At 53.1% G+C, this 27,495-nt stretch overlaps 1 protein-coding gene across 1 annotated transcript in view; it reads right to left on the reverse strand.

Moving 5' to 3' along the window:
- Positions 1-27,495, reverse strand: part of LOC135874120 (1-phosphatidylinositol 4,5-bisphosphate phosphodiesterase gamma-1-like) — a 78,357-nt gene that overhangs the window by 35,859 nt on the left and 15,003 nt on the right. Inside the window, exons 2-4 of the mRNA XM_065398826.1 lie at positions 3,734-3,883; positions 2,723-2,816; positions 2,300-2,347 (exon numbers count right to left, since the gene is read on the reverse strand). Coding sequence (XP_065254898.1) covers positions 2,300-2,347; positions 2,723-2,816; positions 3,734-3,883 — 292 coding nt within the window. The remainder of the gene's footprint in view (positions 1-2,299; positions 2,348-2,722; positions 2,817-3,733; positions 3,884-27,495) is intronic.

Genomic DNA, 27,495 nt, shown 5'->3' on the forward strand with positions numbered 1-27,495 from the left:
CAACTACTTGGGTTTCAGCAGAACCCAAATGCACAACCCTAGGGTTTGGCTTGAATCTGCAGTTACCCAAATCAGACAGCAGGTGGCAGCATGTTCTATTCCACTCCTGCTCCCCCCTCTCCCCCATCCCTCACCCCTCCCCACCCCCATCCGCACTTGCTAACCTAGTCTACAGCTGCTCAGTGTGTTCTCTGGGATTTGAGGGTGTAGTTTAGTAGCACGTGCTCTGATCTACACCAGAAAGGGTTTGCTGGTATAGCTACACCGGCAAACCCTCCTAGTGCAGACGCAACTTATAACAGCAAAAGACTTCTTCCCCCAGTAGAGATGATCCCAGATCCCTGAACAAAATAACCTGTCCCAGCAAAGGGACTCTTTTTTTGTGGGCATAATTGTGTCTACACTGGGGCTGTTGCTGCTGCAGCTGTGGCAGTTAAGGGTGTGATTTTTTCACACTTCTCACCAACAGAGCTAGGCCAGCCAAACTTTTCCAAGTAGACCAGGCCTGAGACACAAGAACCATGTCACTTGATTCCGTGCTGGATGGGCCACGAGCCATGACTTGGAGCGGCCCCTGGAAGGGCTGGGTACTGGTATGCGACACCAGCGAAGGGAAGGCAGGCAGGAAAAGCTCAGCCGAGTTGCAGAGATGTGGGTCGTGCACCTGAGACGTGCCGAGTGCCGTCCCCGCACGGAGACTCCGATCGGAGGTGTGGGTGCTCTGAGAGTTCAGAGACCAATCACTGACCGGGATACGGGTGCGCAGCGCCGCTCAGGATCAGACCGTAAGCATTGCTTTGCTTTGCTTCAGCCGGCCTCACTGAATTTAACGTGATCAGCTTCCACTGTCTTCAGCTCCCCGGCCAGGCTCTGTAGCTGCGCCTGAGCGCTGTGCTCGGGAAAGCAACGTCGAGCGGCGTAGGGTGGCGGTAGCACAGGGGGACTCCTGCTGCGTCTCAGAGACTCAGCCGCGCACCATCCCGGCAGGCCTCCCAGGATCCCTGCCGTGTTATTAATACAGCTCTCATCTGGCACTTTGATCACGCTGTGCAACCCGCAATGGTGTACAAATCCCACCCCGTCGAGCTGGGTTGCTGTGTAAGCCCAGCGCTGGAGTACCGGAGTGCTTTGTAGGACAATCCCAGTGGGATAACAAAACATGCCTAATCAAATCATCTCAGTGGGATTCTGCCGAGTGCCTGGTGCAGGGAGGCGTCCCTGGAGACTCCCGCAGGGCCATCCCTTGGGGATAGTCCAGAAGGCCTTTCTCCCTCGCCGTGCTTCTGTTTCAGACTTGAATATAGCACTCAGCGCCCCAGGGGACACACCCATGTTTTTGTAAAGCCGATTGCTCCTTCCACACTAGCCCCACTTCCTGTCCCATCTCCCATCATTTCCTGCCCAGGCCCCCTCCTCTTCCTGGATGGAACCCCTCAGTTCCTGTCCGATGTCCTGTTTACACAGAGCTGGCATGCGGCAGGGCCAAGAGCTCATCCCTTGCGGCTGCTGGGCCCCGCCCCAGCAGCCATGCCTCATTAGCTAGCTGGACAGAAAGGGACCAAAATGCTGATTAAACAAAAAGTTTTAAATCCAGTTTTCTTTCCTCCTCCCTGTTCCCCCCCTCCCCCAACTCCCCACAGCTTCTCAAAGAGACACTGTCTCATTTCCATCTTCTCCGTTCAGTCCTGTTTGGCTCCAGATTCCTTGAGAGCCTGTTGCAGTGGGATCCTGGCCTTAGCCGTGGCTCTGACAATGGGATCAAATTTTCCCCCTGCTTAAAGCCACAGTATCTTAGACCCTGAGCCTGTCTAACAACCAGCCCTCATCCCACTGCCTTCACATGCTCCAAGCTCCCAGTGGGAGTTGGGAGAGCACAAGGACTGCAGGATCAGGGCTGCCGCTGCTTTATCTCCTGAGGCTTTATCTGCCAGCCTGTGGGGACTGGGTGATGGGGAAGGAAGGAGCAGGCGCGGCAGGGCTGTGTGGTGGGCAGGGAGTGGCAGAGAGCTGGAAGGCTGGGCAAGGCCTCATTTTCCCAGCCACCACCATGAAATGTTTGTCTCCTCTCCCCATCCTCGGAACAGCTCAAGAATTTCTCAGCTCCCAAAGGGGGTTTACCAGCCTCAGGCCCTATCGGGCCAGTTCGCCACATCCTGTGCAGACAGCCCTCCGGTGGCTGCCACAGGAAGTGTGGCAAAGCTGAGCGAGAGGCAGATAGTCTCTGCAGTGACACCTGCTAGGATGAAAACCCCGAGGGTCATCAACCCTCCTGTCGTCCCTGCCTGCCCGCCTCACTCACCTGCCTTCTCTCGTCCTGTCCATCAAGTCAAACTGTTTCCGCAGCCACCTAGCGAGAGGATTGAGAAGAAGTGGATCAGCCTGGAGCCGAGGGGTCCCAGCAGTGACACGGCTAGGAGCGCGGTGCAGTTATCACACGTGCTGGGGTGATGGGGTCTGGCCTCTTCCGGAGGAGATTACACCTCAGGCAGGCGTTTCATCCCCTCATCAGCATCCCAGCCAGCTCTGGGGATTACTGGGCACCCCAAAATGGGGACGAAGGAAAACCAAACTAGCGATCCTGTCTGCCCTTCACTTCCCCTGGTCCCACCTCACTCTGCAGTGCCCAGGGATTGCTTGGCTCTCCCGGCCCACCCAGCCCCGCTCTGGAGTGATGGGGCAGAGGGATCTCCAGCCCCCCAATAGCCCAGCTCCCTGCCCATACCTTTCGACCTGCAGCGGCGTCTGGGCTTTCTGAGTGTCCATCACCAGCCAGTTCAGGCCCGTCATCCACATGTTGACGTCTTCCTCACAGAAGGCTGAGGAGGGAGGAGAGCAGAGTCCAGCAGTGGGAGGAGCGGGGCTAAGGGAAGTTTCCTCTCCGCACTTACATGAGAGATGGGGCTGGGCTGCAATGGTCTGCTCCGGGGCTGACCTCTCCCCACAGCTCAGGGGTACTGAGATTGAGGGATCTGGCTGCTCCTCATCTCTAGCTGAGGTTAGACGATGCACCGAGATGATGCCCCTCTTCGTACAGACAACAGCACCCTTAGCCAACTGGCTAACCCCCACAGGTGCCGACTTTTATTTTTCATGGTGGGTGCTCCATCCCGGTGCTGCCCTGAGGCCCCACCCCCACTCCGCCCCCTCCCTGAGGCCCCACCCTCACTCCGCCTCTTCCCACCCCCACTCTGCCCCCTCCCCCAGGTCCCTCGCCCACCGGCCGCTCGCTGCTCTCCGCCCTCCCCCTAGCGCCTCCCAAACAGTTGGGGCTGGTGGGTGCTGAGCACCCATGATTTTTTCCCCGTGGGTGCTTGAGTCCCAGAGCACCCCCAGAGTTGGCGCCTGTGCCAATGGGCCAAATTCACCCTGACAGTGGCATTCCATCAGGGATGGCCGTCACTGCGAGTGGGGTCTGGGTGGGGGTGCTGTGTCAGGGAGGAGGGATGCTGGGAGAAAGGACTGCTGGGGGGAGATGGTGACAACCTGACCTGTCTTCTCCCTGCTAAGAGGTTCCATGGCCCTCTTCTCCCAGCTCGTGTGTCCACGTCCTGTTTTCCACCACAGCTGATTCCCACCTTCTCCCTTAAGCCAGGACATAGCTAGGGTGGGTGGGAAAGTTAGTGAGGCCACCTCATCCATGAAACCCTAATGGCCCTAGGAAGAAGTGGGGGAGGGAAAGAATCGAGATTAGACCCTCCCCGCCTGTCGTCACCCTCCATCACCCAGTACTGACCAGCAACACTGAGTGTCCGGAGCCTGAAATCCTGTCCATACAGGATGATGAAACACATGGTGGAGTCCAGTTTCCGAGCATCTTCTGGATATCGTTCAAAATCCCGGGAATTCTTCCCTGGGCGGATCTCTTTTATCTCCCGAATGTCAACTAGAGAAGAAAGAGAGGGACATGTGACCCTTGCCCCGAAGCCCGTCCTCATTTTAACTCTTCCACGCCCAGAGTCTTGGCTGCTGTTGGGCAGTGTAGTGATTAATAATGACATATTCCGACAGTACCTTTTAGCTGGATTGTGTGCTTGAAAATACCTTCAGGCCTCACTGAAATGCAGTCACCTCTGGGGTGGAACACAGCAGCTGCTTAACTGCATGCAGCAGCTTCAGACAGGAAGTGAGGAAGAATCACGTTTCCGACCAAACGCTTGGGAGGAATTTGGGGAGGCAGAATGCATCCAGTCAGGGATACCATTTCTACTCTTGTGAAAAGTGCCATGCGATCAGTTATAACCCCAAGCAGCCAGGACTGCAAGCTTATCTGCACAGCGCCCTCTAGCATGTCACTGGGGATTTTGGGTCTATGCCATCTCAGAGGGAAGCCTGTTGTTGCATGACCACTTTCTGCAAGATATAGGTTTTCCGTGTGGGTCAGCTCTGCAAGTAGGTCCGCAGTGGAGCTCTGCAGCATCGCTTATGTATTGTGAGCCTTGGAAGGATTCTGGTTTTACTGGTGAGGTTGATTTCCCTGCACACAAACAAACCAACAACAAATCTTTCCACTGATAATAACTGAAATTGACAGCTAGGCAAAGTACGAAAAATGCTTCTTGAGAGTTTGCTTTTAGGGTATTTGCTTGCTATGCTTTGACGTAACGCAGCCAGTTTGTGTGTGAACAATTACACAACTTTAATTTTTTGAATCTCAGTCATGAACTAATTATGGTCTGACCTCCCCTATTGTCTGACCCATCCTGATAATTTCCCCCACTGTGAAAAGGTATATCGATACAACTAAAACAATGCTTAAAAACCCTTAATTTTGTGCTGTTGTGAAAAATTAAATGGATAAGCATTTTTTAAATGCTTAAAAATGAACATTATCCATCAAAAGTACATATTAAAAAATCAAATTCGGCCAAGCCGATGTATCGTAAATATGAATGTAAACAAACGAGAGAGCAGAGGGCACAGCCCAGCACTCAGAAGCAACCCTACAATAACAAACCTGGAGTAAAATGGTTTCATGTTTGCAACGGGGCTGCAATTCAAAGACGAGAAAGTTATTTTAAAGACTGCTGGGCAAAGGCCTGGTAACTTTATTTAGGCAAAGCTCTCTCTGAGGGCTGTGGGAGTTTTGCCTGAGTAAAGACTGAGGGGGAATTTCACCCCTGGGCGGGGGCCTAGTCAAGTCTTGCTTAAGTCTAAACCCCATTAGGGCTGGAGAAGGAGTTAAGCGGTGCCCTGCTGCACGAGGCTGGCTTTCATTCGGCGAGAGGGGACATGTCAGTGTCCTCCAGATGCATATTTTTAACAGCTAAGCCACTGGGTATGACCGGCCTATCCTTCCATGGTGGGATTCTCGAATGGCGGAAGCCACAAGAATGGAGCTTGCAGATCGACCAGCGTCATTGCTGGTGAAGCTGCGTGCCAGGCAGACTTGTCTCAGCCATGGAGTCAGAATGGAGAGAGCCCATGGATGTGTGACACAGCCCTGCCCATCTCGATATTGCACTCAAAGGGTCCTGTCACTGTGGGGTCTCTGCCAAAGCTAAGCACTAGCTGGTTCTCATGGGTATTGTGGGGTGTTTGTACAGGAAACCATTTTAGAGTCATGTAACATGTAGACCAGAGGTGGGCAAACTATGGCCCGCAGGCCACATCTGGCCCGGGGGACCATCCTGCCCGGCCCCTCTCCCGCAGCCACACCACTGCGCGGGCAGTGCTATGGGTGACGGGGTTGCGCGCTCCTGCCGAGCAGAGCGGCAGCATGTCTAGCTCTGGCCGGGTGGCGCAGCTGCCAGACATGCTGCTCTGAGCAGCGTGGTAAGGGGGCCAGGGCCGGGCCTGGGCCTGGGGGGTTGGATAAGGGGCGGAGGGTCCCGGGGGGCAGTCAGGGGACAAGGAACGGTTGGATGGGGCGGAGGTTCTGCCGGGGAGGGGGGGTAGTCAAGGGACAGGGAGCAGGGGGTGGTTGGATAGGCGTGGGGTCCCAGGGGGCCTGTCAAAAGGCGGCGGTGTGGATAGGGGTCAGGGAACGGGGGAGTTGGATAGGCGTGGGGTCCCGGGGGGGCCTGTCAAGGGGTAGGGGTGTGGATAGGGGTCGGGGCAGTCAGGGAACAGGGAGCAGGGGAGTTGGATAGGGGGTGGGGTCCCGGGGGCGGTTAGCAGCGGGGGGTCCCGGGACGGGGCAGTTAGGGGACAAGAAGCGGGGGTGGTGGTGGATGGGTCAGCGATTCTGAGGGGGGCAGTCAGGGGGCGGGAAGTGGGAGGGGTTGGATAGGGGGTAGGGGCCAGGGCTGTTTGGGGAGGCACAGCCTTCCCTACCCGGCACTCCATACAGTTTTGTAACCCCAATGTGGCCCTTGGGCCAAAAAGTTTGCCCACCCCTGATGTAGACTATCATGCTCCAAATCTGCTGGAGGTAAAACATGCCATCCCAGGCGGGATGAGTCTCAGAGCTGAGTCAGTCAACACAGCATAATTGACTAGCCCTGGGTCAGGTCAGGCTGGAGCATTCAGCTGGACTCTAAATAGGGGACTTCAGGGGTGAACCGAAGTTAACAAACGAGACAAAAGTCTGGGGCTGCGTAAGAGGAGAAAGGGTACGAGCTGTTCTCCATTACGGAAGTGGCTCTGCCCGCAGGAAAGGCGGATCCCAGAGCGCAGGACTGGACAAACGCTGCAGGGACTGACCATTGGGTGAGAATCACCTTATCAGACAGGAAAGGAACCGGTTAATAACTACGGGCTCTAGACTGTTTTAGATTTTTCTTTTATCTGTCACCATATGCTGCCAAATTCTTATCAGGGGCAACAGAAGCTCCCTAAAGGTGGGGGGGCCACCAGTGTCTGAACCATGGCCCTGCCCCCACGTTGCCCCTTCCCCCCAAGGCCCCTCCCTCGCCCCCTGCGGCCCCGTCCCCTGAGGCCCCGCCCCCTGCTGCCCCTTCCCCCTGCTGCCCTGCCCCCTGCTGCTCCTTCCCTCCAAGGCCCCGCCCTCAAACCACCTCTTCCCCCCAAGACCCCACCCTCCACTCGCTCCTCTCCGCCCTCTCCCCCCTGTTGCTTGCCCTTATGCCTGGTAAAAAGTGGGAGGGCATAGCCCCCTGGTCCCCTGTTCCAGCACCCCGATCCTTATACTTGCTTTTATTTAAATCTTTATCTCAAGCTCGGGCAAATAAACGTCACTTTGGTTTTACTAGACACGTCTAAGTGCCTTATGCTAAGGAGCGTGTTGAACTGAGGTGACCCCAGTGAACGAGGGGGGCGGGCACTGCTTCCCCAGAGGCAGCGGCTCGTTGGGCAGTGCGGGTGTCCAGAAGCCGCGAGACTGGGCACTCGAGTGTAACCAAGCGGGGTGTGTAAATTGCTAGGCTGTATTGGGGAAGAGCGGGGCTTGTGTTGCCAGCAGCTGGCTCCTTCCCCTGGTGGGCACCGACCGGGGTCCCTCCCGCTGTAAGCAGGTGGTAGCGATTCGCCCTGGACACCTTGATTCACCCCCACAAATGTCACAGGCATCTCAGATGGAGGGGAAAGCGAGCTAGTGCTTTACCAACCTCATCAATAAGGAAACAAGAGGAAGGCCGCCCTGCTCCACTCCCAGGCCCACTCTGGAATGTGGACAAGATCACCAGACCCCTGCCCATCTTTCAGTCTCTTTCCCGGGGGCCCCACTGCAAGGGGGGGGCCTTGAGCTGCGGCCGCTGAGCTGCGGCCACTGGGTGCCTTCCAAAGGGATTGACTGGCATGGACAGAAGACATGAGGAGGCAGAGCTGAGAGCAGGGGCTGGGAAATAAATTCAGGGCCTGATCCAGGGCAGGGGGCAGCCAACTGGGAAGTCAGAAGTGAATGCTGGGCTCCCTGGGAGTGGGGTGGGGGCCTTTCTGCCATGTCTTTAACACACGCCTCCTGGCCATGCCATGGGGAAGGGCTCTGATCGGCTGGGCAGAGCGCCAGGCAGGGGTTACGGAAACCCTCGGCCAGTCTCCACCATATGCACATGCACCTGCTCACCCCCCGCCACGCAAAACAGCCTGGGAGTGGGGGATGGGCCCAAGCGAGGGGCAGGAGCCAGTGGGACAATGGCTCATGGAGTCACTGGGAAATGGGGCGAGAATGGGTGAGACCCTGCACAGGGGACTGGGCTGAGGTGGGGTCACACTGGAACGGGGATGGGGTCCCGGAGAGCTGATTGCTTCCTGCCCTGCACCTTGGGTCCCCGTTTACACCTGGGCTGAGGGGGGTCAAGAGCTACCGATCCAACCGGCACTCATGCTGCCCAGTGTGAATGAGACACAGGGCGCGGGACAGAGAGGACTGAAGCCCAGGACTATGGGTAGGGGGCAGAGGAGTCTTGGGCCCGGTGCAGGGAACCGGGCCCTGGGGCACTGGACAGATGTGATCCTATTTCTCTTATTCTAATCCCTGACAAATTAATCACTGCTGAGAGAGCCCTGTGAGGCTGATATGGACACCCCTGTGTCGGGGGATGGGATGGGGCAGGCTGACGGGGGGTGCAGGCACCCCTGTGCTAGGGGATGGGATGGAGGAGGCTGGCAGAGGTGTGGGCACTGGGGACCCCTGTGCTAGGGGATGGGATGGAGGAGGCTGGCAGGAGTGTGGGCACTGGGCACCTCTGTGCTGGGGGATGGGACGGAGGAGGCTGGCAGGGGTGTGGGCACTGGGGACCCCTGTGCTAGGGGATGGGATGGAGGAGGCTGGCAGGAGTGCGGGCACCGGGCACCCCTGTGCTGGGGGATGGGACGGAGTAGGCTGGCAGGAGTGCGGGCACTGAACACCTCTGTGCTGGGGGATGGGATGGAGGAGGCTGGCAGGGGTGTGGGCACTGAGCACCCCTGTGCTGGGGGATGGGACGGAGGAGGCTGGCAGGAGTGCAGGCACCAGGCACCCCTGTGCTGGGGGATGGGACGGAGGAGGCTGGCAGGAGTGCGGGCACCGGGCACCCCTGTGCTGGGGGATGGGATGGAGGATGCTGGCAGGGGTGTGGGCACTGGGCACCCCTCTGCTGGGGGATGGGATGGAGGATGCTGGCAGGGGTGTGGGCACTGGGCACCCCTGTGCTAGGGGATGGGACGGAGGCTGGCAGGGGTGTGGGCACTGGGCACTCCTGTGCTGGGGGATGGGACGGAGGAGGGTAGCAGGGGTGTGGGCACTGGGCACCCCTGTGCTGGGGGATGGGATGGAGGATGCTGGCAGGGGTGTGGGCACTGGGCACCCCTCTGCTGGGGGATGGGATGGAGGATGCTGGCAGGGGTGTGGGCACTGGGCACCCCTGTGCTGGGGGATGGGACGGAGGAGGCTGACAGGTGTGTGGGCACTGGGCACCTCTGTGCCAGGGGATGGGACGGAGGAGGCTGGCAGGAGTGCGGGCACCGGGCACCCCTGTGCTGGGGGATGGGACGGAGGAGGCTGGCAGGAGTGCGGGCACTGAGCACCCCTGTGCCGGGGGATGGGACGGAGGAGGCTGGCAGGGTGTGGGCACCGGGCACCCCTGTGCTGGGGGATGGGACGGAGTAGGCTGGCAGGAGTGTGGGCACTGGGCACCTCTGTGTTGGGGGATGGGATGGAGGAGGCTGGCAGGGGTGTGGGCACTGAGCACCCCTGTGCTGGGGGATGGGACGGAGGAGGCTGGCAGGAGTGCAGGCACCAGGCACCCCTGTGCTAGGGGATGGGACGGAGGAGGCTGGCAGGAGTGCAGGCACTGGGCAGCCATGTGCTAGGGGGATGGGACGGAGGAGGCTGGCAGGAGTGCGGGCACCGGGCACCCCTGTGCTGGGGGATAGGACGGAGGAGGCTGGCAGGGGTGTGGGCACTGGGCACCCCTGTGCTGGGGGGATGGGACGGAGGAGGCTGGCAGGAGTGCAGGCACTGGGCACCCCTGTGCTAGGGGGATGGGACGGAGGAGGCTGGCAGGAGTGCGGGCACCGGGCACCCCTGTGCTGGGGGATAGGACGGAGGAGGCTGGCAGGGGTGTGGGCACTGGGCACCCCTGTGCTAGGGGGATGCGACGGAGGAGGCTGGCAGGGGTGTGGGCACTGGGCACCCCTGTGCTGGGGGATGGGACGGAGGAGGCTGATGGTGGTGCAGGCACTGGGCACCCCCGCTGCAGGTGCCAGGAAGGAAGATGCCAGCCTCGGAGCGAGAGCAGCTCCTCCCAGCTCCATTGGCACTGGTGTCTCTCTCTGGCTGGTAAACAGCTCCCAGAGGTCAGGCCTCCTTCGCTAGCAGTCGGGTTACCCTGGTAACACCAGAATGCTGTCAGGAAACTGACAACGTCACCCGCGTCGGCTGCCAAGTCTGATGCTGGCAGCGCAGCCAAGGCGAGGAAATCTCCCAGCAGGTCTGGAGGGGCACGGGGTCCGCGGGGGCTGCACAGAGCTGGGGACCGGGGGTCTCAGGCTGGGCTGGACAGAGCAGCCCCCTAGGGCACTCTGTCCTGCCCCCCATGGAGATGCAGAGGTGGTTTCCCTGTGCAGAGTGCAAGGGGCTATGTCCTGGCTGGGTAACCTGCACCCACAGCATCAGGGTTAGACCCCTGCTTAGCTCTCCTGGAGGCATGCCAGGGTGTCAGCAGGGTTTACAGGGCTGGGGTGAGCTGTAGAAGCCGTTCCCTCTGATAAGGCCAACGTCCCCTTCCCTGCGATCCAGTCCGCTTCCCTCTCCCTGGATTGAGTGTCTGATCCCTGTCGCCAACCGCCTGTGAAATAATTCCTTCCTCTGGTGCCCCCACTCTGCTTTCCTATGCTCCTGGCAGCGACACCTTGCTCTGACGTCCCACTCATGTCAGGCAGGTGCCCCACAAGGACTGGCTGAGTGTCTGAGTGGGGACAGCAGGAATCCAGAGGCTCAGGCAGTGGGGCGTGTGTATGTGGGGGACATCCACCCAACCTCCTGCCCTCTGCAGCCTCCATTCCTAGCTCTCTAGACGGCCCCTCCCTACAGACCTCAGAAGATTCCTCAGGGAGGTGGGGATGGGGTGAAATCAGGGAGCTCTGGGAGGGAAGGATATCCTGGGGTACCCCCCTCCCCTTGGCATTCTGACATCTGCGGGAACGGAGAGCCCCCTTGTGAGGTCTCGAATGGAAAATCGGTTTTCCACTGACACTATTGATCAGCACTGGCAGAGGATCCAGCCATGCCTCTGCAAGGAAACAGGTTAGAAGCTTCTTTCACAAAGGGAAAGTGCAGGTCTCCGGCAGCCCTGTGACAGGCTTCCCTGAACTCATCAGAGTGGCTGGCCCCCGCGGGGTCACTCCATCTAATTCTAGTAGCTCCTGAAACTGGACTTTGACCAACTGAATGTTGGCTCTGGCCACTAGGTCCCACCAACAGTAGGGACTGGATCTCTCTCCTGCCGTCTGAGTTTGTGCTACACACTGGCAAAATGAATTGGGAGAATCTGGGAATTGTGTTTACTGCCTTTGTGTTCAGAGACTCATAATTCAGGAAGCCCTGGTCTCAGTCGCTTCAAATTGTGCACAACAACTCTACCGTGAGACCAGATCTCACCTGTCAGGTTTGAGGTCAATAGATCTTTTCCATAGATTTTAGAGGTGGGAAGGCAAAACTGTCTTTATATCATGGAAACTCAGTTGCAGCCTTAATTATGGAGTGACTGTTGTTGCTCCCTAGTACACGGGGATCTCTTCGCCCACAGTTGAAATGCAGCCAGCTCTGGAGTGGAGCCCAGCAATTACTGAGCAATGCACAGGAACACGACGCAACGGTTTAGGACACGAAGGGAAGGAGAATCCCAAACGCAATAGGAACTGCGCTGAATGTTGTTACCTGAGTTGGCTTGTGCCCAGGACACCCAGCTTAGCACCTCCAGCTGCTGGCAGAAAGTGCCAGGGGATCTTTAATGGCCACCTCTCCTCTGAAAGGCACCACCTGACACCGGGGTCATCACTGACTCGAAGAAGAGAGCGCCCCCTACTGAGCCACCCACCCCAATCCCTGCAGCACAGCACCCCTAGTACTAACTGACGGGGGAGAGAGCCCCCTCATGCATCACCATCACCCCTTCCTGCAGTGCAGTGCCCCCTGACACTGCGCTATCTTCACTGTTTACTGAGTCACCGACACCACTTCCTGCACATATAGGAATTTCACAGGGCGCAGCCTTCCCTTCCCTCTGCCTCCATCTGCCCCCTTATCTCCACATAGGTCACCTTTGAACAGGGAAGTGTCTCTCTCTCTCTCTGCTAATCAGTTTCACTTAGGATGACAACAGATGAGGTAAGCAGCAGTGTGGAAGCAGATAGCCCTGCCTAATCTGTCCCTGCCATGCCCTGCCCCCGTGGTGGGAGGGGAGGGGGGGGATTCTCAACTTCCCAACTGGCATGTGACGTTCATCTCGATATCTCTGATTTCCCCCATCTGTTTCCTCCCCTCTGCCTTCTCCAGCCCTCTCCGTCTTTCCCTGACCCCCCCTTGTTCTCACTCCTTTCCTCTCTCTTTGCATATTTCTCATGGTGATTTGTCCAGGTCTAGCCAGGGCAGGGGAAAAGTGCCACATTCACACACTTGGGGCATGAAGTCTCGTGCTTATCTGCAGAGCAGGTACAGCGCAGCCAGTGGCAAAGCCAGGTCTCCCCCAGCCCCCCACTCTGCATCCCCGCCCTGCCTCGATGGACCAACTCAAGGGCTGAGGGGGAAGTTCAAGTCTCCATGCTCCAGTCAAGTCTAGGCCCGTGGATGAGGTTGCTAAGAAAGGAGCTAATGAGTGCCAGTGGAGGTAGTGGGTTTTGCAATGTGTGTGCTTAGAATGGACTGAGGCCAGCCAAACTCATTTCATACAGGACAGGAAACAGCCAACACTGCTGGCAACAACTTTCCCCAGGGATTGACTCCGAATTGGTGACCTAGAGGTCAAAGGCCCCATGTCCCTTTATAGTCCACAGGACACTCAGATCCACCCTAGCTTTCCCTGCTTTGTTTTTCAGATCTACCCTCCACGTGCCCAAGGAATACATCCCATCACCCTCTTCACATTGTTGTCCCACATACCAGCCATCCCCTTCCAGCGCAGGAGGGGTAGGACTTCCTATGGAGCCCTCAAAGTTGCTTCTTAATTGGCCAGAGGAGTCAACATCTTTCTGAGCTCCCCAGACTGGGAGCGGTATCCCGGCTAGGCCACATCCTTCCCCTCGATATTACGACATCCTGGCTACATGGACGCTGGAGCTGGCATTTCCAGCGTGGCTAGACACAAAAATAGGCACTTGGGTAGACACTAAAAATAGCCACGGCTGCATGGGCAGCGGGACAGGCTAGCTGCTGCGAGTATACAAGATTTCAGACGGGGCGGGGCCCATGCAGCCGCAGCGACGTTGGTATTTTTTAGCAACTTCTACCTGAGCTGGAAATGCCACCTCCAGCTTCGATGGAACCATATCCCATGCCATTCCAGGCCCCGTCACTGGCTCAAAGCTATAGAGGGAGTTAGTGACAGAGCTGGGATCAGAACTGCGGAGTTCCTGGCTGGTGGGATAACAAGGCAGCACACAGAAATGCAAGGCAGCATCCAGTCCCCCTGTTCTGCGGAATAGGAGCTGACAGCAGAATCAGAAACGAATTCTGCAGCTTTTCCTCTCCGAGGAGACACCCAGACAGCCCATTTCCCCGACTCTATTCTGGGATGGTTCAGGAAACAACTGAACACAAACAAAGAGCAAGGCTTAGGGGAAAGGACTGGCTTGGCGAACAGAGGGCGTGGAAACACATAGCACACCACACATGGAATATGGTCAGTTATTAAAAGAACTGAAACCAACCCTTCCTCCCCCGTGATTTCTCCTGGGGGAGGGAGAGACAAAAGACCCCCAGGGGACAGATATTAGTCACGTTGTGCAATGCACTTCTGGAAGGCCCTCAAAGGCTCTGTAACGTAAGAACCGGAACAGACTAGGCCGGAATAGAATAGGATTGATCGATGAACTCAGGCCTGGGAGAAAGGAAGGCCTTCGATGCTGAGGGGGAAAGATCCCTCACTGCTCTTCCGGCTGTATGGAATAGGAAAGAAACACCCCTCACCCTGGCCCAGAAAGAACAATGCAGAAAATACAGAAAACGTCCTGCCTCTGAGGAATGATCAATTCTAACTAGAACATGGTCCGGAGTTACTCTATGGTAGATCGGTGGCTCTGTAAATCACCTCGCACACCCCTCAGCATGCCCAAAGGAGGACTTCATACTTGTCCACTCCGTAGTCTTTAGGGCCCCAGGCCTGCCCCCAAGTCCCCTGGCACTCCCCATTCAGAGCTCTATTTCTCCTCAGTGCTGTAACGGCGCCGTGGTCATGTGACTCTCTGGGTTTTTTTTCTGGGTCGTGCAGAGCGACATGCCTTCACATGAGGCAGGGAGTTCCACAGTGGCTTGAGAAAGTGCCTCCTTTCATCCTAGTTGCCGAGTTCTTGTAATGCTGGGACGGGGTAAACAGAGGCCTCCAACCGGCTTTCTCTACACTGTGCACTATCATGACAGCACATCTCATAGCTCGTCTTCTTTGCCTGCTTTCTCTAAAGAGGAATGCTCCTCTGGGCCAATCTGAGACGTCTGCCCAAAGGTGGCAATTTAAAACCCCTGAGCCCTAACCACAGGGTGTTTCTCTCTCAGTGCACTCTTATTATCCTCTCTATATAAAGACACAGACCGTGGGTCAGTAGGGTGGGGTTTCCGTGCTGGGCTCTTTCTCAGCGTTTCAGAGACAGCATTTCCAGCTGTTACTTATGAGAACTGGTTCAATGGGCACCTCGTGGTATGCCAGCCCAGGGTGGGTGCAGCCAGTAAGGGGCGTTGATCGGTGCCGTAATGGTTGCACAAAGGCACGTGTTGGAAATCCTGCGCTTTAGGGACCCCTGTGTGCATGAAGCCCAGGCCAGTAAGATACACTGTTCTACCCTTCATTTGTGTCTGGTGCCAGTGGTTAAGAAAGATTGGTCTTTTGTGATTATATGTTCCATTCTATTTGACACAGGCAATGTCCAGTCACTCTAAACAGAGCAGGAATAGTAGAGACGGGGTCAGAGCCCAGCACTGTCCCGAGGGGATTGCCAGCATTACAGACCAGGGCTGGCCTTATAGGTGGGCGACTGCCCAGGGCACTGTGGTCGGGGGGTGTCAGTGCTTAATTTGTGCTGGGCTTGCCAGGGCTGAGCTCTAGGCTTGGCAGTTCATAGCCCCGGCACCTCTGGGATGCCGGCCAGCAGCTGCCGCTCTCCGGCCACCCAGCTCTGAAGGCAGCACCGACACCGGCAGCAGCGCAGAAGTAAGGGTGTCATGGTATGGTATTGACACCCTTACTTCTGCACTGCTGCTAGCGGCGGCGCTGCCTTCAGAGCTGGGTGCCCGACCAGCAGCCGCCGCTCTCCAGCCGCCATGGTCAAGAGGGGTGGGCCTGGGTGCAAGTCTGTGGAAGGGAGTTCGGGGAAAAGTGTGGGGAGGCAGCAGGGCCTGGGGGCAATGGGGACCCTGGGGAGGCAGAAGGGGCCGGGGCAATGGAGGGTGGATGGGGAGGCAGCGGGGGCCAGGGGCACCAAAATACAAGTTTGCCCAGGGTCCATTTTCCCTAAGGCCGGCCCTGTTACAGACACCGTGACTTTCATTGACCTTACGGGCACGGCAGTGCTAATAATCTCCTGAAAACCCACTCCTTGGGGCCAGCCATTGGTTACGGCAGATCGACCACAGCTCCCCTCGCTGTAAATCACCTTTCTTCCATTGAAAGGAGATCGGAAGCTCTTTGGGGCTGAGGCCACGTCTAACGATGGGTTTGAAAAGCACTGTCCAACCCGGTGGCTGGCTACGAGAGGGAGGACAGAGAAGGGCGGGCTTGTGGTTCAGGCACTGGAACTCTGGCAACCTAGGTTCAATTCCCTGCCCTGCCACAGACTCACTGTGTGACCATGAAAGTGTCACTTAATCTCCCAGTGCCTCAGTTCCCCGTCTGACATCCCACAGATGCTGTTGGGCCAGCAGCGTGGCTGCATGTGGATTTGGCCACCAGGCAGGGGATTTACATGGGAAGACTGAAGAATTAAATCCTTTTGGCCTGGCCAAATGAACACAAAGGGGGACGGCGCTAACCACCTAGGAGAACAAGGTCATGGACATGAAGCGAGAGCAAGTGTTCCGGATGGCCCAAGAGTGCGAGAACGGAATTAACCACAGTAAAATTTCACCTGGGTCGCAGGGAATGTTTTCTAGCAATGCGATCTACTAAGCCAGTGGATCCCAAACTGTGGGCCTCAGAGCATTTGCTGATGGCCTGTAGAAAGCTGGCTGGTCCCCTGATGCTGGTTCCTCCTGCTTGTTTCCAGCTGCTATGTCATAGTCCAGAAAGCTAAAAATGTTACTTTCCCATCAGCGTTTGCTGCAGTTGCCACAGGGATGCTGGGAGGAGAGGCGGTTTCCAGGATCATGAATGAGAGGTGAAATGTCCTCATACTTGTGAATGGAAGGGGGGCTGCCCAGGAGGGAATCTCTCTACTAAGATGTGGCCCACCTGCTGGAAAGGTTTGCGAACCCCTGTGGTAGTCAGGGGACGAGGCTGCCAAGGAAAGCGCGAAAGTCCCGCTGTTTGAGGCACTGAAGACTAGACTGGACAGGCAGCCGAAATTCGCTCTCTCACGTCTAGGATTCTGGGCCTGTTGCTGGCGTAGGGGCTGGTATGGCTTACGGCTGCTGCCCTGAATGGCAAAATCTTGTAACTTCCACTCTCCTTCTCCAGTGTCTCTTCACAGTTCTCCCGCTGCCCTGCTCGTGGCCTTGCCTTCTAGCAGGGGAGAAGGTGCAGCCCTGGGGCACAGGAAGAGAGGTCAGAGGCTGTGGGTGACATTATGACAAGGGAGGGCAAGAGACTGACCATAGGGGAAGAAAGCCCCCTCTCCTGGACACTGAATGCATCTCAGGCTGAGAAGGGTGCTTCCCGGAGGGGCCAGCCGGCATGGTGATGAACCTCGGAAGAGCCCTCAGGATATGCGATAAGTGCCGCAGGAGGAAAACAACTTGGGGGCCCTTTGTCCGGCAAAGCCTGCCATTAATGAGAAACAATCAGCGCTACGTGGAAAGAGACAGCCAGCGCGGGGTTATTGTGCTGCAGGAGCGAGCAGGAAATGGATCATTTCCTGGGGAATTTCCAGCAATGCTCCAGCTGGGTTTGTGACCCAGTGGCAGGGATGGGGTTGGGGGGCAGCTGGAGTGGGCAGGGGGCCAGGCCTGGGAGGGGTCCAGAATGGACTTCTCTACGTGCCACTGTGTTAGTTATCCAGACCCACAGCTTCCCAGCATCACGTGGGGGTGTTTGTGTGTGGGTGTGACTGGGTCCGTGCCTGTGTGTGCGTGTACCTCCCTAACTGGGAGCCTGCCTGTGTGCATCTGCGGGTTTATATGTATGTGTCTGGAGAGAGGAGAGAAAATCCTGAGCCCTGTAGTGCCCACGGGCAGCACCTATATATGAGAGTGGACGTAGAGAGCAAGCAGGCTTCCAGGGCCGGCTCCAGGCACCAGCCCAGCAAGCAGGTGCTTGGGGCGGCCAAGGGGAAGGGGCGGCACATCGGGCTGTTCGGCGGCAATTCGGCGGCGGGTCCCTCTCGGAGGGAAGCACCTGCCGCCGAATTCCCGCCGAAGAAGAAAGCGGCGCGGTGAAGCTGCCGCTGCCGCTGCGATTGCGGCTTTTTTTTCTTTTCTTCTGCTGCTTGGGGCGGCAAAAACCCTGGAGCCAGTCCTGCAGGCTTCCCACAAGTCGCCAGTGCAACCCCTTCAGCCTCCCCAAAAAGCCAGGCGTGACCCCGCCCACACTCCGCCCCCAGGGCCCTGCTTCAGCGGTGCCAGTGGGCTCCAGGGGCTGAGGCCATGCCGCCCACCTTCCCGGGACTGAGGAGGCTGCAGCGGCGCCGCGCACTCTCCCTCCCGGAGTGCTGGGGCTGGGGGGCCTGCGGGCACTAGCCAGCCTGGAGGGGCTGTGGGTTCCGGGGTGCGTGGAAGGGGCGGGGCCTTGGGCAGAAGGGGCGTGGCTGGGGACTAGCCTCCCCCAGCCACAGGTTTCATACACCGCCCATGCCCTTCAGCTGAGCCATTCAGAGGTCCTGGCTCTAGATCTGGGGTGGCCAAGCTGCATCTTGTGAGCCACATGCAGCTCTTTTACAGTTAAAGTGCAGCTTGTGGAGCCCCCCCATGCTCCACCTACGAGACTGGGGGGGAGGAAGCTCGGGACTTCTGCCCTGCAGTGGGGTGGTGGGGCTAGGAGCTTCTGCCAGAGACAACTGGTGCCTGCTGAGAGTGGGGGGCACAATTCAAAGGTTCACCCCCCACAACAGCTTGAGTCACACACCCCCAGGCACACACCCCCCCCCCTTGCCCTCAGAGGCCCCTCCCTGCAGCTCCCAGGTGTTAGTTCTGCCTGGAGAGGCAGCGGCAAACAGCTGGGAGCTGCAGGGATGGGTAGAGGCAGCCCTGCAGCTCCCAGCTGTTTGCTGCTGCCTCTCCCCAGGGCCACAGCTCCCAGCTTGACAGCTCCAGCAGCTGCTGTACAGGGAGGGGGCCTGGCGGCATCATGTGACAGAGCGGGGCCAGCAAACCCTGGCAAAAATTTGGGACCCTATGTCACCTCCAGCTTCTTCCCAGCAGGGAGAGGGGGCTTGGGGCTTCAGTAGGAGTGGGGCTAAAGCCCTGAGCCCTGGCAGGTACCTCCCACAGGGCTGAAGCCCCAAGCCCCGGCAGGTGCGCCCTGGTTCTCGAACGTCTGAAGATTGTTGTATGCAGTTCGACGATCAGTAAGTTCGGCCACCCCTGCTCTATATAGTCATGTGGGGTCATTCTGGGCTGTCCCCGCTTTTCTGTTCTATGGAGGAATGGGTCATTGGGAAGAAGGACAACTTCTTAAGCTGGTTCTTCCGACATCTGGAGACCAGCACAAATAAACACAAGGTGGGAGGGGGAATTGGAACCTCCTCTAAGGGAGAGGAGACGGTGGCCCATCCAGCAGTTTAGTCATCATGCGCCTGGTCTGGTGGGGAGAGGATCAGTGAATCACACGTGGCAGATGTTAGTCATGTTGCTTAATGCATGACTGGAAAGCATCAGATCCGAGACAACCTCTGCAAAGGGAGGAGAAGGAGCGTCTCAGTGAAAATAGTAACAGATGGCAGATAATCAAAGGAGGGAGAGAATCAGAACGGGAGAGCTAGAGACGGGTGAAAGAAAGCAGGATACAAAGTACAAGCACCATTCTGGGACCTAACCCTGGCTCCGCTGCTCACATCTCTCCATCCACTGACGCAGAACTCCTACGGAATGAAAGCCACACACGAGCCATCTCAAAGCACCTTTTGTTCATTTTCGGGCCCCTTACAAGCGCATGGCACTGAACGTCGGGGTACCTGCTGAGCATGGTTCCAGTGGGGCCATTGCTCACGCCCAGAGTAAGCAGCAAAATCCCTGACACTAAACACAGCCGTTTGTACTTGACCGAGACTGGCTGCAAAACAAGACATGCTGTTCAGGACATCTGAAACTTCATCCCCCCCCACCCTCCGCAGACAATGGGGCCATTCATGCTGCAGGTTCCTCTCTTGTGATCCTATTCTGCACGCCTGCAAACCCAGCGTGCATCCCAGAGACCACCTGGGAAGTGGGAATCCTCCCACACATAGACCAGGCAAGGCCAGTTCCCAGCGCAGGACAGCGACTTCCCACATTTCCTTTCAGCACTATGCAGCGAAGAGCCAAGGCAGAAATAACGTGTGGCAGCTCTGGGTGGGGGATCATTTCAGGGGACAGCCGGGGACAGGCTGCTGGGGCGTCTGCCTAAGGTGGGGGCACCAGAGATCTGAAAGCCCCCAGCTCATCACCAATGCATGGGCTTCTGGCTGGTCAGAAGACAAGTCCCTGCTTTAGAGAGGGGAAGAGGAGGGTGGAGATAGGAGAGATTGAGTGAACTAGGAAAGGGAAAAAGAACAGGAGTACTTGTGGCACCTTAGAGACTAACAAATTTATTAGAGCATAAGCTTTCGTGGGCTAGACTCTGCTGTTTAGCAGTTTAAACCAAACCCCATTTTCCCCACGGAAAAGCCCTATGGGATTTGATAGGCATGGAACCAAGAGGGTTCTAAAGAAATGTAACTGGATTCTGTTGATATTACTCTAAAATGCTACAGAACAGACGATTCCCACCTTTTGGAGCCGTCCTATGAGATTTCACAGAAGGAGTAGTATTTTCTGTTAAATTCATCAGGAGATTCCAAAACCCTGCCGAAAGGTTATAAGTGTCCATCCCCTTCCACAGGACCTTTCTATAAGGGTGGTGATCGATTTACCCACATTTTCATACTGTGCCCATCACCACCTGCGTGCCTCCCACACAGACAGCTCATGGACACTCCTTCCCCCGCGCCACAAAGCCATCGGGATAGTCCCAAATCACCCTTAATTATTATTAATTTCATCATGATTCCAGGAGAGTCATGGTAAGAAAAGTGACTGTAAAACAGTGTCGATTGGGTTCCATATTCTCCAGCAGGGATTGCCAGAAGCAGAACTGATGAACCAAACCAAGATTAGGAGGCTTCAGGATGGAAGAGTGGGGACAGATCAAAAGAGCTGCGGATGGTTGCTCTTACAGTAGATTTAGATAATAAGTAGGGCTGTCAAGCAATTAAAAAAATTAATCGTGATTAATCGCGCAATTAATCGCACTGTTAAACAATAACAGAATACCATTTATTTAAATATTTGTGGATGTTTTCTACATTTTCAAATATATTGATTTCAATTACAATACAGAATACAAAGTGTACAGTGCTCACTTTATATTTATTTTTGATTAAAAGTATTTGCACTGTAAAATAACAAAAGAAATAGTATTTTCAATTCACCTAATACAAGTACTGTAGTGCAATCTCTTTCTTGTGAAAATTGAACTTACAAATGTAGAATTATGTACAAAAAAACTCCATTCAAAAACAAAACAATGTAAAATTTTAGAGCCTGCAAGTCCACTCAGTCCTACTTCTTATTCAGCCAATCGCACAGACAAACAAGTTTGTTTACATTTGCAGGAGATAATGCTGCCCTCTTCTTATTTACAATGTCAACTGAAATTGAGAACAGGTGTTCGCATGGCACTTTTGTAGCCGGCGTCGCAAGATACTTACGTGCTAGATGTGCTAAAGATTCATATGTCCCTTCATGCTTCAACCAACATTCCAGTGGACATGCATCCATGCTGATGACAGGTTCTGCTCAATAACAATCCAAAGCAGTGCAGACCAATGCATGTCATTTTCACCATCTGAGTCAGATCACACCAGCAGAAGATTGATTTTCTTTTTTGATAGTTCGGGTTCTGTAGTTTCCTCACTGGAGTGTTGCTCTTTTAAGACTTCTGAAAGCATGCTCCACACCTTGTCCCTCTCAGATTTTGGAAGGCACTTCAGATTCTTAAACCTTGGGTTGGTTAGAAATCTCACATTGGTACCTTCTTTGCATTTTGTGAAATCTACAGTGAAAGTGTTCTTAAAATTAACATGTGCTGGGTCATCATCCGAGACTACTATAACATGAAATATATGGCAGAATGCAGTTAAAACAGAGCAGGAGACATACAATTCTCCCCCAAGGAGTTCAGTCACAAATTTAATTCATGCATTATTTTTTAATGAGCGTCATCAGCATGGAAGCATGTCCTCTGGAATGGTGGCTGAAGCATGAAGGGGCATACGATTGTTTAGCATATCTGTCACGTAAATACCTTGCAATGCCAGCTACAAAAGTGCCATGCAAATGCCTGTTCTCACTTTCTGGTGACATTGTAAATAAGAAGAGGGCAGCGTTATCTCCTGTAATTGTAAACAAACTTGTTTGTCTTAGCGATTGGCTGAACAAGAAGTAGGACTGAGTGGACTTGTAGGCTCTGAAGTTTTACATTGTTTTGTTTTTGCATGCAGTTATGTAACAAAAAAAATCTACATTTGTAAGTTGCACTTTCATGACAAAGAGATTGCACTACAATACCTGTATGAGGTGTATTGAAAAATACTATTTCTTTTGTTTATCGTTTTTACAGTGCAAATATTTGTTATACAAAAATATACACTTTGATTTCAATTACAACACAGAATACAATGTACATGAAAATGTCGAAAAACATCCAAAATATTTAATACATTTCAATTGGTATTCTATTAACAGTGCAATTAAAACTGCGCTTAATCGCGATTACTTTTTTTAATCGCGATTACTTTTTTTTGAGTGAATCGTGTGAGTTAACTGCGATTAATCAACAGCCCTAATAATAAGCTCTTTTGAGCAAGGTAGGGTGCAAGCTTCTATTGTGGTATCTTTGCTTTTCATCCTGTCCAGAACCCAGAAGTTCAGCGAGCCACAAGAATGCGTGTTCTATCTCTTCCCCGACCCTGTGTCTGTCTTGTCTATTTACAGTATAAGCTTTTTGTGGCATGGACTGTCTCATGTGGACTCTGTGTTTGCACAGTACCTAGCACATAACATAAGAACGTAAGAACATAAGAACGGCCGTACCGGGTCAGACCAAAGGTCCATCTAGCCCAGTATCCTGTCTACCGACAGTGCCAATGCCAGGTGCCCCAGAGGGAGTGGACCAACAGGCAATGATCAAGTGATCTCTCTCCTGCCATCCATCTCCACCCTCTGACAAACAGAGACTAGGGACACCATTCCTTACCCATCCTGGCTAATAGCCATTAATGGACTTAACCACCATGAATTTATCCAGTTCTCTTTTAAACGCTATTATAGTCCTAGCCTTCACAACCTCCTCAGGTAAGGAGTTCCACAAGTTGACTGTGCGCTGCGTGAAGAAGAACTTCCTTGTATTTGTTTTAAACCTGCTGCCTATTAATTTCATTTGGTGACCCCTAGTTCTTGTATTATGGGAATAAGTAAATAACTTTTCCTTATCCACTTTCTCCACATCACTCATGATTTTATATACCTCTATCATATCCCCCCTTAGTCTCCTCTTTTCCAAGCTGAAGAGTCCTAGCCTCTTTAATCTCTCCTCATATGGGACCCGTTCCAAACCCCTAATCATTTTAGTTGCCCTTTTCTGAACCTTTTTTAGTGCCAGTATATCTTTTTTTAGATGAGGAGACCACATCTGTACGCAGTATTCGAGATGTGGGCGTACCATCGATTTATATAAGGGCAATAATATATTCTCAGTCTTATTCTCTATCCCCTTTTTAATGATCCCTAACATCCTGTTTGCTTTTTTGACCGCCTCTGCACACTGCGCGGACATCTTCAGAGAACTATCCACGATGACTCCAAGATCTTTTCCCTGACTTGTTGTAGCTAAATTAGCCCCCATCATATAGTATGTATAGTTGGGGTTATTTTTTCCAATGTGCATTACTTTACATTTATCCACATTAAATTTCATTTGCCATTTTGTTGCCCAATCACTTAGTTTTGTGAGATCTTTTTGAAGTTCATCACAGTCTGCTTTGGTCTTAACTATCTTGAGCAGTTTAGTATCATCTGCAAACTTTGCCACCTCACTGTTTACCCCTTTCTCCAGATCATTTATAAATAAGTTGAATAGGATTGGTCCGAGGACTGACCCTTGGGGAACATCACTAGTTACCCCTCTCCATTCTGAGAATTTACCATTAATTCCTACCCTTTGTTCCCAGTCTTTTAACTAGTTCTCAATCCATGAAAGGACCTTCCCTTTTATCCCATGACAACTTACTTTACTTAAGAGCCTTTGGTGAGGGACCTTGTCAAAGGCTTTCTGGAAATCTAAGTACACTATGTCCACTGGATCCCCCTTGTCCACATGTTTGTTGACCCCTTCAAAGAACTCTAATAGATTAGTAAGACACGAATTCCCTTTACAGAAACCATGTTGACTATTGCTCAACAGTTTATGTTTTTCTATGTGTCTGACAATTTTATTCTTAACTATTGTTTCGACTGATTTGCCCGGTACCGACGTTAGACTTACTGGTCTGTAATTGCCGGGATCACCTCTAGAGCCCTTTTTAAATATTGGCGTTACATTAGCTAGCTTCCAGTCATTGGGTACAGAAGCCGATTTAAAGGACAGGTTACAAACCTTAGATAATAGTTCCGCAACTTCATATTTGAGTTCTTTCAGAACTCTTGGGTGAATGCCATCTGGTCCCGGTGACTTGTTAATGTTAAGTTTATCAATTAATTCCAAAACCTCCTCTAGTGACACTTCAATCTGTGACAGTTCCTCATATTTGTCACCTACAAAAGCCGGCTCAGGTTTGGGAATCTCCCTAACATCCTCAGCCGTGAAGACTGAAGCAAAGCATCCATTTAGTTTCTCCGCAATGACTTTATCGTCTTTAAGCGCTCCTTTTGTATCTCGATCATCAAGGGGCCCCACTGGTTGTTTAGCAGGCTTCCTGCTTCTGATATACTTAAAAAACATTTTGTTATTACCTTTGGAGTTTTTGGCTAGCCGTTCTTCAAACTCCTCTTTGGCTTTTCTTATTACATTCTTGCACTTAATTTGGCAGCGTTTATGCTCCTTTCTATTTGCCTCACTAGGATTTGACTTCCACTTTTTAAAGGAAATCTTTTTATCTCTCACTGCTTCTTTTACATGGTTGTTAAGCCATGGTGGCTCTTTTTTAGTTCTTTTACTGTGTTTCTTAATTTGGGGTATACATTGAAGTTGGGCCTCTATTATGGTGTCTTTAAAAAGCACCCATGCAGCTTGCAGGGATTTGACTTTAGTCACTGTACCTTTTAACTTCTGTTTAACTAACCCCCTCATTTTTGCATAGTTCCCCCTTTTGAAATTAAAGGCCACAGTGTTGGGCAGTTGAGGTGTTCTTCCCACCACAGGGATGTTGAATGCTATTGTATTATGATCACTATTTCCAAGCGGTCCTGTTATAGTTACCTCTTGGACAGCTCCTGCGCTCCACTCAGGACCAAATCTAGAGTTGCCTCTCCCCTTGTGGGTTCCCGTACCAGCTGCTCCATAAAGCAGTCATTTAAAGTATCGAGAAATTTTATCTCTGCATTTCGTCCTGAAGTGAAATGTTCCCAGTCAATGTGGGGATAATTGAAATCCCCCACTATTATTGGGTTCTTAATTTTGATAGCCTCTCTAATTTCCCTTAGCATTTCATCGTCACTATCACTGTCCTGGTCAGGTGGTCTATAATAGATCCCTAATGTTATATTCTTATTAGGGCATGAAATTTCTATCCATAGAGATTCTATGGAACATGTGGATTCACTTAAGATTTTTACTTCATTTGATTCTACATTTTCTTTCACATATAGTGCCACTCCTCCCCCTGCACGGCCTGTTCTGTCCTTCCGATATATTTTGTACCCTGGTATTACTGTGTCCCATTGATTATCCTCATTCCACCAGGTTCTGTGATACCTATTATATCAATATCCTCATTTAACACGAGACACTCTAGTTTCACCCATCTTATTATTTAGACTTCTAGCATTTGTGTACAAGCACTTTAAAAACTTGTCACTGTTTATTTGTCTGCCCTTTTCTGATGTGTTAGATTCTTTTTTATGTGAATGTTTCTCGTCTGATCTGGCCCTTACATTATCCTCCTCCATCCTCTGCTCCTGACTATAACCTGGAGATTCTCTATCATTAGACTCTCCTCTAAGAGAAGTCTCTGTCCGAGCCACATGCTCCTCTGCAGCAGTCGGCTTTCCCCCATCTCCTAGTTTAAAAACTGCTCTACAACCTTTTTAATGTTTAGTGCCACAATCAGGCCCCATTCTTGGCTGGCCCTTAGGCACCACGGTAATAAACATGGTTAATTAATAGTGACTGAAAAACAATAAGATTGGGAGAGGCAGGTTTGTACACCACAAACCTCCAAAATGTGTCAGTTCCAGTTTTGTGAGGAAGGTTTGGAGTGTGTGTGTGTTATTTTCGCTGCTTGTGCCTACTCTATAAAAGGGCACTCTTTGAGCATATGGTAGATCAAATTTCTATTCTGCCCCACACACACGCTGGAAGTGACAACATGTGGCTAATGCCAATGCTGAGGTTTACTATTCTAGTTTAGCTAGAATCTGGCATTTGAATTTCAACTCGGCCTGCTCATTCTAAGCTTTCTGGTTTCCTATGGCATCTGCATCGGTGGTTTGTCCATTCCCGCCTAAATGAAGCACTGATGCTATTATTTGTAATCTGTCAAAATCCTGATTTTTATTTTTAAATCCCAGGAAATTAGAAAGAGCTTCAAATTTATAAGGACAAGAAAGACTTGGAAACGTAGAGCCTTTTAAGTTGCATTGTTACAAAGAAGGTCTTGAAGACGTGGGAAATTAGCATGTTGAATTAGTGACATTCACTGAGAGTATCAAATTGGGAGGAACTGCACACACCTGTGAGGACTAGTATACAATAAAAGGGGACGAGGGCCCTGATTCTGCACCATTCAAGTCAATGGGAGCTTTGCCGTTGACTTCAGAGAGTACAGGATCAAGCCCACAGAGGTGGTTTTTCAGTCTCTACTGTCTAGGATTTTATGACTCACAAACCTGGGGGGAGTCTGAGATTTTTCCTTTAAAATGTGTTGACTTTTAGTGCCCATGAACCTGGAACCTGACCCACAACCTCTCCTGCTATTTCGGCTGGGGCCCTCCCCTCACACACAGCCCTGCCAATGCACCTCATCAAGCTCACAACACACCATTGCTGAGAGCCAGCAGTTTATTTGTTTAGCCCCATATGAAGATCTTTGTGCTGCTAACACGGAGCCACCAAGTCTCGGAGTTATGGAGCCAATGCACCAGGGAGAATGGAGAGGACATAAAACAGTGGCTTGTTGCCTTTTGGATGGGATGAGCTATCAATATGTGGTGTGTGTCTAAGAGAGAGACAGCATAATGAATACCCCATGTCAGCTTTGAGTTACATTCGGGGAAATTTGGAGATGTACAAGATTATTTTTCCTGCAAGAGACTCTCCAAAGGACACTGGTGATTTTGTGCAGTATTTGCGGCTCAAACTTTACTTGAAGTAATAAATAAAAATGGCTTTAGCCTGAATCAAATGATTATTTCGTTAATTTGTAAAAATCTCAATGAACACAGAGTTTGCTCTCCTTCTTTTTATTTTTTTTTTACCTTAAACATTTGTTGTTGGGAACCCAAAATCTACCAGCCTTGTGCTAGCGCAGACGTGGGCAAACTACGGCCCATGGGCCACATCCGGCCCGCGGGACCGTCCTGCCCAGCCCCTGAGCTCCCAGCCGGGGAGCCTAGTCCCCAGCCCCTCCCCCGCAGGGAGCGGGGGTGGGGGTTGGATAAGGGGGTGGGATCCCGGGGGGCAGTTATGGGCGGGGGGTCCCAGGAGGAGGCGGTCATGGGACGAGGAGCAGAGGGCAGTTGGATAGGGGGAGGGAGTCCTGGGGGGGCTGTCAGGAGGTGGGGGTGCGGATAGGGGTCGGGGCAGTCAGGGGACAGGGAGCGGAGGGGGAGGGGGTTGGATGGGGGCGGGGGTCCCGGGAGGAGGC

Source organism: Emys orbicularis, chromosome 2 (genome assembly GCF_028017835.1).
Source record: "Emys orbicularis isolate rEmyOrb1 chromosome 2, rEmyOrb1.hap1, whole genome shotgun sequence".
NCBI lineage: Eukaryota > Metazoa > Chordata > Testudines > Emydidae > Emys > Emys orbicularis.